At 43.5% G+C, this 13,581-nt stretch overlaps 1 protein-coding gene across 9 annotated transcripts in view; it reads left to right on the forward strand.

Annotated features, from left to right (window-relative positions):
- Window positions 1-9,884, forward strand: part of LOC118391317 (GRB2-associated-binding protein 3-like) — a 34,410-nt gene extending 24,526 nt beyond the window's left edge. For all 9 annotated transcript variants that reach the window (XM_052458014.1, XM_052458015.1, XM_035782587.2 and 6 more), the window contains 3 exons: window positions 85-142; window positions 530-649; window positions 8,216-9,884. In XM_052458014.1, the coding sequence (XP_052313974.1) occupies window positions 85-142; window positions 530-649; window positions 8,216-8,332 (295 nt within the window). In that variant the 3' untranslated portion in view covers window positions 8,333-9,884. The remainder of the gene's footprint in view (window positions 1-84; window positions 143-529; window positions 650-8,215) is intronic.
- Window positions 9,885-13,581: the final 3,697 nt, after the last annotated feature.

The following is a 13,581-nucleotide window of genomic DNA, read 5'->3' on the forward strand; positions in this document are numbered from 1 at the left end:
AACTCTCAGCTCTCTTTCTGTCCAAATTCTAAAATGAAAAAAAAGCTGGATTTATTTGTGTGTGTTTGTTTGTGTTGTACCCAGAAATTCACTGCAAGGAAAACTGGGAATTAAAGGAGACCAAGAGGCCAGCATTCCAGTAGTAAAGTTACCTTCCATATTGACATTATAAATAGTTATACATACACTTCTGTTTCTGCAATCATCAGCGAGAAGAAAAGTACCCAAGTCAGTTCATAGAGAGACTACTTCCCTCCCCTAACCATGAATAATTCAGCTGTTGTGTCTAAACTCTGAGTTCCAAACTGCCTAAAGCAGGGGAATAAAGCTTTGAGCATCATGAATATTTATTTATGTTTGGGGTACTAAGAAAGGCTTAAAATATTACAATTGATATTCACCTGAAACTAGCGATACAAAATGAAAAATGTTCTGTATTAGTGAACCATATGACATAACATATACCGAGATCAAAATATGTATGAATGTGAGGTGAGACTCATTGTAACTGGGATTATTTTCATTTCAGGAGTCAAGGCAACAGTTCTCCACTACAAACGAGGGCGCCTCCCAGCCGTGGCTTAGGAGATCAAACCTTGACTACCTTTCACTGGATTTCAATTCTGCATCCCCCTCTCCTGTGCAAAAGGTAGGCTTGATTGAATAGACAGAGGTCAAATGGTAGGAATGGGTTTGTTTCAAAAGCAAGACATTGATTTGATTTGACCTTGATTTTAAAAACATAAAAATTTTACGCCACCAATTTTACACGCCTGAAGGTACCACATTCATTTACATTACATTTAAGTCATTTAGCAGACGCTCTTATCCAGAGCGACTTACAAATTGGTGCATTCACCTTATGACATCCAGTGGAACAGCCACTTTACAATAGTGCATCTAAATCTTTAGGGGGGTGAGAAGGATTACTTATCCTATCCTAGGTATTCCTTAAAGAGGTGGGGTTTCAGGTGTCTCCGGAAGGTGGTGATTGACTCCGCTGTCCTGGCGTCGTGAGGGAGTTTGTTCCACCATTGGGGGCCAGAGCAGCGAACAGTTTTGACTGGGCTGAGCGGGAACTGTACTTCCTCAGTGGTAGGGAGGCGAGCAGGCCAGAGGTGGATGAACGCAGTGCCCTTGTTTGGGTGTAGGGCCTAATCAGAGCCTGGAGGTACTGAGGTGCCGTTCCCCTCACAGCTCCGTAGGCAAGCACCATGGTCTTGTAGCGGATGCGAGCTTCAACTGGAAGCCAGTGGAGAGAGCGGAGGAGCGGGGTGACGTGAGAGAACTTGGGAAGGTTGAACACCAGACGGGCTGCGGCGTTCTGGATGAGTTGTAGGGGTTTAATGGCACAGGCAAGGAGCCCAGCCAACAGCGAGTTGCAGTAATCCAGACGGGAGATGACGAGTGCCTGGATTAGGACCTGCGCCGCTTCCTGTGTGAGGCAGGGTCGTACTCTGCGGATGTTGTAGAGCATGAACCTACAGGAACGGGCCACCGCCTTGATGTTAGTTGAGAACGACAGGGTGTTGTCCAGGATCACGCCAAGGTTCTTAGCGCTCTGGGAGGAGGACACAATGGAGTTGTCAACCGTGATGGCGAGATCATGGAACGGGCAGTCCTTCCCCGGGAGGAAGAGCAGCTCCGTCTTGCCGAGGTTCAGCTTGAGGTGGTGATCCGTCATCCACACTGATATGTCTGCCAGACATGCAGAGATGCGATTCGCCACCTGGTCGTCAGAAGGGGGAAAGGAGAAGATTAATTGTGTGTCGTCTGCATAGCAATGATAGGAGAGACCATGTGAGGTTATGACAGAGCCAAGTGACTTGGTGTATAGCGAGAATAGGAGAGGGCCTAGAACAGAGCCCTGGGGGACACCAGTGGTGAGAGCGCGTGGTGAGGAGACAGATTCTCGCCACGCCACCTGGTAGGAGCGACCTGTCAGGTAGGACGCAATCCAAGCGTGGGCCGCGCCGGAGATGCCCAACTCGGAGAGGGTGGAGAGGAGGATCTGATGGTTCACAGTATCGAAGGCAGCCGATAGGTCTAGAAGGATGAGAGCAGAGGAGAGAGAGTTAGCTTTAGCGGTGCAGAGCGCCTCCGTGATGCAGAGAAGAGCAGTCTCAGTTGAATGACTAGTCTTGAAACCTGACTGATTTGGATCAAGAAGGTCATTCTGAGAGAGATAGCGGTAGAGCTGGCCAAGGACGGCACGTTCAAGAGTTTTGGAGAGAAAAGAAAGAAGGGATACTGGTCTGTAGTTGTTGACATCGGAGGGATCGAGTGTAGGTTTTTTCAGAAGGGGTGCAACTCTCGCTCTCTTGAAGACGGAGGGGACGTAGCCAGCGGTCAGGGATGAGTTGATGAGCGAGGTGAGGTAAGGGAGAAGGTCTCCGGAAATGGTCTGGAGAAGAGAGGAGGGGATAGGGTCAAGCGGGCAGGTTGTTGGGCGGCCGGCCGTCACAAGACGCGAGATTTCATCTGGAGAGAGAGGGAGAAAGAGGTCAGAGCACAGGGTAGGGCAGTGTGAGCAGAACCAGCGGTGTCGTTTGACTTAGCAAACGAGGATCGGATGTCGTCGACCTTCTTTTCAAAATGGTTGACGAAGTCATCTGCAGAGAGGGAGGAGGGGGGGAAGGGGGAGGAGGATTCAGGAGGGAGGAGAAGGTGGCAAAGAGCTTCCTAGGGTTAGAGGCAGATGCTTGGAATTTAGAGTGGTAGAAAGTGGCTTTAGCAGCAGAGACAGAGGAGGAAAATGTAGAGAGGAGGGAGTAAAAGGATGCCAGGTCCGCAGGGAGGCGAGTTTTCCTCCATTTCCGCTCGGCTGCCCGGAGCCCTGTTCTGTGAGCTCGCAATGAGTCGTCGAGCTACGGAGCGGGAGGGGAGGACCGAGCCGGCCTGGAGGATAGGGGACATAGAGAGTCAAAGGATGCAGAAAGGGAGGAGAGGAGGGTTGAGGAGGCAGAATCAGGAGATAGGTTGGAGAATGTTTGAGCAGAGGGAAGAGATGATAGGATGGAAGAGGAGAGAGTAGCGGGGGAGAGAGAGCGAAGGTTGGGACGGCGCGATACCATCCGAGTAGGGGCAGTGTGGGAAGTGTTGGATGAGAGCGAGAGGGAAAAGGATACAAGGTAGTGGTTGGAGACTTGGAGGGAGTTGCAATGAGGTTAGTGGAAGAACAGCATCTAGTAAAGATGAGGTCGAGCGTATTGCCTGCCTTGTGAGTAGGGGGGGAAGGTGAGAGGGTGAGGTCAAAAGAGGAGAGGAGTGGAAAGAAGGAGGCAGAGAGGAATGAGTCAAAGGTAGACGTGGGGAGGTTAAAGTCGCCCAGAACTGTGAGAGGTGAGCCGTCCTCAGGAAAGGAGCTTATCAAGGCATCAAGCTCATTGATGAACTCTCCGAGGGAACCTGGAGGGCGATAAATGATAAGGATGTTAAGATTGAAAGGGCTGGTAACTGTGACAGCATGGAATTCAAAGGAGGCGATAGACAGATGGGTAAGGGGAGAAAGAGAGAATGACCACTTGGGAGAGATGAGGATCCCGGTGCCACCACCCCGCTGACCAGAAGCTCTCGGGGTGTGCGAGAACACGTGGGCGGACGAGGAGAGAGCAGTAGGAGTAGCAGTGTTGTCTGTGGTGATCCATGTTTCCGTCAGTGCCAAGAAGTCGAGGGACTGGAGGGAGGCATAGGCTGAGATGAACTCTGCCTTGTTGGCCGCAGATCGGCAGTTCCAGAGGCTACCGGAGACCTGGAACTCCACGTGGGTCGTGCGCCCTGGGACCACCAGATTAGGGTGGCCGCGGCCACGCGGTGTGGAGCGTTTGTATGGTCTGTGCAGAGAGGAGAGAACAGGGATAGACAGACACATAGTTAACAGGCTACAGAAGAGGCTACGCTAATGCAAGGAGATTGGAATGACAAGTGGACTACACGTCTCGAATGTTCAGAAAGTTAAGCTTACGTAGCAAGAATCTTATTGACTAAAATGATTAAAATGATATAGTACTGCTGAAGTAGGCTAGCTGGCAGTGGCTGCGTTGTTGACACTACACTAATCAAGTCGTTCCGTTGAGTGTAATAGTTTCTACAGTGCAGCTATTCGGGGGCTAGCTGGCTAGCTAGCAGTGTTGATTACGTTACGTTGCGTTAAAATAACGACAATAGCTGGCTAGCTAACCTAGAAAATCGCTCTAGACTACACAATTATCTTTGATACAAAGACGGCTATGTAGCTAGCTATGTAGCTAGCTACGATCAAGCAAATCAAACCGTTCTGCTGTAATGAAATTTAATGAAAATGTGATACTACCTGTGGAGCGAAGCGGAATGCGACCGGGTTGTTGAGTGGGAAGTTAGACGTTGGCTAGCTGTAGCTGTTAGCTGTTAGCTGTTAGCTAGCTAGCAGTGTCTCCTACGTTAAGGACGACAAATAGCTGGCTAGCTAACCTCGGTAAATTAAGATAATCACTCTAAGACTACACACTCTAAACTACACAATTATCTTGGATACGAAGACAGCAAAGACAACTATGTAGCTGGCTAACACTACACTAATCAAGTCGTTCAGTTGAGTGTAATAGTTTCTGCAGTGCTGCTATACGGTGGACGTTAGCTATGTGGCTAGCTGCTGGGCAGTAGACTACGTTAGGACAACGAAATACGATAATTACGCAATTATCTTTGATACAAAGACGGCTATGTAGCTAGCTAAGAAGAAATTGCTAAGATTAGACAAATCAAACCGTTGTACTATAATGAAATGTAATGAAAAGTAATGAAAAGTAATACTACCTGCGGACCGAAGTGCGAATGCGACCGCTCGCTCCAACCCGGAAGTAGACCTTCATCTGTACAAACAATAGTACGCAAGTGTAAACCATGGGACCACGCAGCCGTCATAATATAATAATAATAATATAATATATGCCATTTAGCAGACGCTTTTATCCAAAGCGACTTACAGTCATGTGTGCATACATTCTACGTATGGGTGGTCCCGGGAATCGAACCCACTACCCTGGCGTTACAAGCGCCATGCTCTACCAACTGTGCTACAGAAGGAGACGCATTCTGTCTCCTCGAGACATACAGTTGAAGTCGGAACTTTACATACACTTAGGTTGGAGTCATTAAAACTAGTTTTTCAACCACTCCACAAATGTCTTGTTAACAAACTAGAGTTTTGGCAAGTGAGTTAGGACATCGACTTTGTGCATGACACAAGTCATTTTTCCAACAATTATTTACAGACAGATTATTTCACTTATAATTCACTGTATCACAATTCCAGTGGATCAGAAGTTTACATACACTAAGATGAGTGTGCCTTTAAACAGCTTGGAATATTCCAGAAAATTATGTCATGGCTTTAGAAACTTCTGATTGGCTAATTGACATAATTTGAGTCAATTGGAGGTGTACCTGTGGATGTATTTCAAGGCCTACCTTCAAACTCAGTGACTCTTTCCTTGGCATCATCGGAAAATCAAAATAAATCAGCCAAGACCTCAGAATCTTTTTTTGTAGACCTCCACAAGTCTGGTTTATCCTTGGGAGCAATTTCCAAACGCCTGAAGGTACCACATTCATCTGTACAAACAATAGTACGCAAGTATAAACACCATGGGACCACGCAGCCATCATACCGCTCAAGAAGGAGACGCACTTTGGTGCAAAAAGTGTGAATACATTCCAGAACAACAGCAAATGACCTTGTGAAGATGCTGGAGGAAACAGGTACAAATGTATCCATATCCACAGTAAAACGAGTCTTATATCGACATAACCTGAAAGGGCGCTCAGCAAGGAAGAAGCCATTGCTCCAAAACCGCCATAAAAATGCCAGACTACGGTTTGCAACTGGACATGGGGACAAAGATGGTACTTTTTGGAGAAATGTCCTCTGGTCTGATGAAACAAAAACAGAACTGTTTGGTCATAATGACCATTGTTATGTTTGGAGGAAAAAGGGGGACGCTTGCAAGCCAAAGAACACCATCCCAACCGTGAAGCACAGGGGTGGCAGCATCATGTTGTGGGGGTGCTTTGCTGCAGGAGGCACTGGTGCACTTCACAAAATAGATGACAACATGAGGAGGGAAAATGATGTGGATATATTGAAGCAACATCTCATGACATCAGTCAGGAAGTTAAAGCTTGGTTGCAAATGGGTCTTCCAAATGGACAATGACCCCAAGCACACTTCCAAAGTTGTGGCAAAATTGCTTCAGGACAACAAAGTCAAGGTATTGGAATTGCCATCACAAAGCCCTGATCTCAATCCTACAGAACATTTGTGGGCAGAACTGAAAAAGCGTGTGCGAGCAAGGAGGCCTACAAACCTGACTCAGTTACACCAGCTCTGTCAGGAGGAATAGGCCAAAATTCACCCAACTTATTGTGGGAAGCTTGTGGAAGGCTACCCAAAGCGTTTGACCCAAGTTAAACAATTTAAAGGCAATGCTACCAAATACTAATGGAGTGTATGTAAACTTCTGGCCCATGTGATGAAAGAAAGAAAAGCTGAAATAAATCATTATCTCTACTATTATTCAAACATTTCACATTCTTAAAATAAAGTGGTGATCCTAACTGACCTAAAACAGGGAATTTTTACTCGGATTAAATGTCAGGAATTGTGACAAACTGAGTTTAAATGTATTTGGCTAACGTGTATGTAAACTTCCGACTTCAACTGTCCCAAAATTGCCTAGGATAGGATACACAAAAAAGTCAAAAAACTTGTTTCCATTGTGGTCCTCTCATTATGGTCCTCTCATTGAATCAATTCAACCATTTAACAGTGTTAAAAGTGCCTGTCTTTTACTTTGAACTGCCATTGGCAGTTTGAAAGGACCTCAAATTACCGTCATCATCCACTGCAATTCCCTATGTTCATTATATTGTGTGTGGGCATATCAATAACTTATTCATCTATAGTAATATCACTTTCTCATTTCAGTCCTCATTTCGGTCCTTACTTCGGTCCTCAACTCATTTTAGTCCTCATTTCTGTCCTCAACTCATTTTAGCCTGTCCAACAGAGGTAATCTGTGTCTCTGCATGCTTAATTGATACACATGACAGTTAACAGATTGGTGTCACATTTTCATTATTGGCACTATGCTCACTCTTATCGTTTAATCTGCAATTGTATGTTCAATGCGCCTATATCGAGGAAACATGTATTTTTTGGTAACTACATGATTCCATATGTGTTATTTCATAGCTTTGATGTCTTCACTATTATTCTACAATATAGTAATAAAAAATTTAAGAAAAACCCTTGAATGAGTAGGTGTGTCCAAACTTTTGATGGGTAATGTAGAAAGCTTAGGGCGGCAGGTAAACTAGTGGTTAGAGCGCTGAGCCAGTAACCGAAAGATCACTAGTTCGAATCCCGATCGAGCAAGGTGAAAAATCATCCGATGTGCCTTTGAGCAAGGCACTCAACCCTAGTTAATCCAGGGTCATCGTTGATAATAGCTGGTCGTGACCCCACTCTCTGGGAGTGTGGGACATGCAAAAAACACATTTCCAATTCACACATGAATATTAATACACATGTGAAATAGGAGAAATAAGTACAAAGTATTGTGTTCTGTATGTGACATTTTCTTTAAGTCTCACATTTGCATTGACTCATATGTTAGAAATCGAGCCAAATTATTGGTCTGTTTCACCATCTGAGCAGGGGTGCAGAATAGGTTTTCATTTCAATAGTACTTGAAACCATACGTACTGGTCATACCTTAAAACAGTGAACAACATACATATATTGCATGTATCATCTAATTTGTTTGGTTTTATTGGTCCAACTTCCATCTGATTTCAATAGCCCAGAAGTAAACAATACAGTACATTGTGGAATTGGCTCAAATAGCACTTGCAAGGTGTAGTTGTGCCTATTTCCATGGTCATGAATTTGACTCATTGTTTTGGTGATTCACAGCAAAAAGACATAGTGAAAGGAATACTAATGGCTGGAATACAGGCTGGACCATAGAGGACATATGTCATGAACAATAAGACTGCATTATAACCACTGAATAACTGACAAAACAGCATCCATTTAAAATTGTTTTTCACGTTATGGAAAGGTGGGAAGTGTCATCTATGTACGACTGATGGTTATATTCTGGATACAGGTTTGGATTGAATAATGTCCTTACCTTAGTTTACTGTACACCAACTCTGCTGTGATGTCTTCCAGAAGCCCTTACTTACTGATGAACACAGGGTGGACTATGTGCAGGTGGATGAGAAAAAGACTCAGGCCCTGCAGAACACTAAGATGGAATGGAAGGATGTCCGGCAGTCTAAAGTGTAAATCAGACGGAGAAAAAGTAAGATGGGATAAAACACAAATACTTTGCATTTCACAGAACAAGTGGAGCAAATGCAACATCACATTAAATATATGTCATAACAGATGGTAGCTTATCTCAAAGAGAGCAATTCTTCTTTCATGTACAAAATAAAAGCACTTTGAAATGTATCAGATATAAACATCTATGAGAGAAGAAAGTAGACGGTGTTGTCAAAAAAGGTTTAAATTACTGGTTTGTAGTTTGGGGCATCAACATTCACTGTACAAATATCACATCAAAGTTACACTGTGAATGTCACCTTACCATGCACTGTGTCACAATGCTGTTTTTGTATCAAATGCTATGCAATGAAAAGGACATTGCTCATTGCCCATTATTTTGCTGAAACAGATTGTATGGATTCTTAATACACAGGAATTCAGGGATTATGTTTTTATATGAATAATGGTCTGAGTTTGAGATCATCTTAAACCAAATGAACACGTGTCTAAGTGTTAGCCATGGAATCCTAAAGACAAACATGCATTAATGCTTCTGCCCAGCATATTGCATTTGTTGTTGTTTTTTAAGTTCTGATGCCTTCGATTGGCAGCCAGCAGGAATAGAGCCATGCAGTCTGTAGTCATGCTCATAGGGAGTGAATGGAGTAGTATCGATCATTCAGATAACTCATACAGTATCAACAGGATGAAAATCTCAGACCTGATACTGTGTAGGCCTAACAGTACTGTGTTGTTACTGGTTAGCAGAAGGCAGATTTATGCATGCGTGTAACATACATCCTTTGTCCTGACCTTGTCCACATTCTTATAGTGCCCACATTTTCAGACAGGTGTAGATGATTGAAAGACGCATTGTGATCTGATCTTCTTGACCACTTCTGGAGATAGTCAAGGACCCACTGTGTCTGGATATCTTACAAGTGCAGACGGATCTGGACAGTCAAATCATCATTATCCCATCGTCTAAAACCATTGACTTATGGAATTCATTTTTTAAATGTATTTTACTTAGTAAGTTAACTGAGAACACAAATAATTTGTCAATTAATGTGCATACAGGGAGGGACCAGGAAATCTGGTCACAATGTGGACACAGTGAATGGATATGAGACACATTTTAATACCATGTGTAGACATATTTCAGAACATGTGGGCACAATAAGAATGTGGACAAGATCAGGACAAAGGACTTATGTTAGCGCCAGGTATAAATAAAGCCAGATGGTACCGATGACTCAAACCACAATATCCACACCATCTTGATAGGTCAATCTACAGCAGAAAGCACAAATCACTCAGTGTGCCTATCCTAAACTTGGTGAGGGTGAATAACTACCTTACAATGAACGGTCGGCACACAAATGTTGGGAAAGCTGCAGTCTTAACTAGATGTTTCTACAGATGGAATTGAACCCATTATTTTAGCATAAGCGGTACCAGCTTCATGTTGTGCTTTGTTTTAATGTATGTTTTAACGTGTCCATGTAATGTATGCAAAGATGCACATCTAAGAATGTTTTCATGCTTTAATAAATCACTTTTACTGAAATACATTTGTTTTCTTTATTAAGTCATCCACAGCTACAGTAGTAGGCTATACTACATCACTGATTAGTGTAAACAACTGAAAGGCTGTTACACACAACCAGCAGGCTACCAGGTCTACCACTTCCCTGACTAGCCAGTTGTGGGCCATAGTGCAATTATACTGTAGCTTATCCTTGAATTTCTCAGTTTCAAACATATATATATAAATATATATATATAAATTATGTTTAAAGCCCTTCAACATACATGCAGTGCCTTCGGAAAGTATTCAGACCCCTTGACTTTTTTCACATTTTGTTAAGTTACAGCTTTTTTCTATTTAAATTTGTTTTATCCTTAATCTATGCACAATACCCTATAAAAAAAATGAAATATCACATTTACATAAGTATTCAGACCCTTTACTCAGTACTTAGTTGAAGCACCTTTGGCAGCGATTACAGCATTGATTATTCTTGGGCATGACGCTACAAGCTTGGCACACCTGTATTTGGGGAGTTTCTCCCATTCTTCTCTGCAGATCCTCTCAAGCTCTGTCAGGTTGGATGGGGAGTATCGCTGCACAACTATTTTCAGGTCTCTCCAGAGAAGTTTGATAGGGTGCACATCATGTCCGGACTCTGGCTGGGCCACTCAAGGACATACACACACTTGTCCCAATGCCACTCCTGCGTTGTCTTGGCTGTGTGCTTAGGGTCATTGTCCTGTTGGAAGATGAACCTTTGCTCCAGTCTGAGGTCCTGAGCGCTCTGGAGCAGGTTTTCATCAAGGATCTCTCTATACTTTGCTCCATTCATCTTTCCCTCATCCTTGATTAGTCTCCCAGTCCCTGCTGCTGAAAAACATCCCCACAGCATGATTCTGCCACCACCATGCTTCAGCATAGGGATGGTGCCAGGTTTCCTCCAGACATGATTCTGCCACCACCATGCTTCAGCATAGGGATGGTGCCAGGTTTCCTCCAGACGTGATGCTTGGCTTCAGGCAAAAGAGTTCAATATTCGTTTCATCAGAGCAGAGAGTCTTGTTTCTCATGTCTAAGAGTCTTTAGGTGCCTTTTGGCAAACTCAAAGCAGGCTGTTATGTGACTTTTACTGAGGAGTGGCTTTAGTCTGGCGACTCTTATCATAAACACCTTATTGGTGGAGTGCTGCAGAGATGGCTGTCCTTCTAGAACTCTAGAGCACTGTCAGAGTGACTATTGGGTTCTTGGTCAGCTCCCTGACCAAGGCCTTTCTCCCCCGTGAGCTCATTTTGGCAGAGTGGCCAACTCTAGGAAGAGTCTTGGTGTTTCCAAACTTCTTCCGTTTAAGAATGATGGAGACCACGGTGTTCTTGGGAACCTTCAATGATAGACATTTTTTGGCACCCTTCCCCAGACCTGTGCCTCCACATAATCCTATCTCTGCACTCTACAGACAATTCCTTTGACCTCATAGCTTGGTTTTTGCTCTGACATACACTTTCAACTGCGGTACCTTATATAGACAGGTGTGTGCCTTTCCAAATCATGTCCAGTCAATTGAGTTTACCACAGGTGGACTCCAAGTTGTAGAAACATCTCAGGGATGATCAATGTAAACAGGATGCACCTGAGCTCAGTTTTGAGTCTCATAGCAAAAGGTCTGAATACTTACAGTGGGGCAAAAAAGTATTTAGTCAGCCACCAATTGTGCAAGTTCTCCCACTGTAATTTTCATCATAGGTACACTTCAACTATGACAGACAAAATGAGGGGAAAAAATCCAGAAAATCACATTGTAGGATTTTTAATGAATTTATATGCAAATGATGGTGGAAAATAAGTATTTGGTCACCTACAAACAAGCAAGATTTCTGGCTCTCACAGACCTGTAACTTCTTCTTTAAGAGGCTCCTCTGTCCTCCACTCGTTACCTGTATTAATGGCACCTGTTTGAACTTATCAGTATAAAAGACACCTGTCCACAACCTCAAACAGTCACACTCCAAACTCCACTATGGCCAAGACCAAAGAGCTGTCAAAGGACACCAGAAACAAAATTGTAGACCTGCACCAGGCTGGGAAGACCGAATCTGCAATAGGTAAGCAGCTTGGTTTGAAGAAATCAACTGTGTGAGCAATTATTAGGAAATGGAAGACATACAAGACCACTGATAATCTCCCTCGATCTGGAGCTCCACGCAAGACCTCACCACGTGGGGTCAAAATGATCACAAGAATGGTAAGCAAAAATCCCAGAACCACACGGGGGGACCTAGTGAATGACCTGCAGAGAGCTGGGACCAAAGTAACAAAGCCTACCATCAGTAACACACTACGCCGCCAGGGACTCAAATCCTGCAATGCCAGACGTGTCCCCCTGCTTAAGCCAGTACATGTCCAGGCCCGTCTGAAGTTTGCTAGAGAGCATTTGGATGATCCAGAAGAAGATTGGGAGAATGTCATATGGTCAGATGAAACCAAAATATAACTTTTTGGTAAAAACTCAACTTGTTGTGTTTGGAGGACAGAGAATGCTGAGTTGCATCCAAAGAACACCATACCTACTGTGAAGCATGGGGGTGGAAACATCATGCTTTGGGGCTGTTTTTCTACAAAGGGACCAGGACGACTGATCCGTGTACAGGAAAGAATGAATGGGGCCATTTATCGTGAGATTTTGAGAGAAAACCTCCTTCCATCAGCAAGGGCATTGAAGATGAAACGTGGCTGGGTCTTTCAGAATGACAATGATCCCAAACACACCGCCCGGGCAACGAAGGAGTGGCTTCGTAAGAAGCATTTCAAGGTCCTGGAGTGGCCTAGCCAGTCTCCAGATCTCAACCCCATAGAAAATCTTTGGAGGGAGTTGAAAGTCCGTGTTGCCCAGCAACAGCCCCAAAACATCACTGCTCTAGAGGAGATCTGCATGGAGGAATGGGCCAAAATACCAGCAACAGTGTGTGAAAACCTTGTGAAGACTTACAGAAAATGTTTGATCTCTGTCATTGCCAACAAAGGGTATATAACAAAGTATTGAGATAAACTTTTGTTATTGACCAAATACTTATTTTCCACCATAATTTGCAAATAAATTCATTAAAAATCCTACAATGTGAATTTCTGGATATTTTTTTCTCTCATTTTGTCTGTCATAGTTGAAGTGTACCTATGATAAATTACAGGCCTCTCTCATCTTTTAAGTGGGAGAACCTGCACAATTGGTGGCTGACTAAATACTTTTTTGCCCCACTGTATGTAAATAAGGTATTTCCGTTTTGTTTTTAATAAATACATTTGCAAACATTTCTAAAAACCTATCTTCGCTTTGCCATTATGGGGTATTGTGTGTAGACTGTAGAGGATATTTATTTTATTTAATACATTTAGAATAAGGCTGTAACGTAACAAAATGTGGAAAAAGTCAAGGGGTCTGAATTCTTTCCGAAGGCACTGTATCTGCAATAGACAATCAATTGATGTCTTTACACATTAATGGTAATTCTTTAATAGTAGATCTTATACATGACTTCTCTTACAGTTTGGTGTGCTTCACTAGACTGTCTTTTGGTACATTAAGAAGGAAAGATAAGGAGATATGGTGATTATTTGAGGAAAAAGTAAACAAACACCTGGCAGAGAGAAATGAATTTAGATCATCTTGGTGGTTATCCCTCTCATTAGAATGTGTTAATGTACATCTATTAATACCTAACAGGGTACTGCACAACTTAAA

The sequence above is a fragment of the Oncorhynchus keta genome, chromosome 12 (assembly GCF_023373465.1).
Source record: "Oncorhynchus keta strain PuntledgeMale-10-30-2019 chromosome 12, Oket_V2, whole genome shotgun sequence".
In the NCBI taxonomy this organism is placed as follows: Eukaryota; Metazoa; Chordata; class Actinopteri; order Salmoniformes; family Salmonidae; genus Oncorhynchus; species Oncorhynchus keta.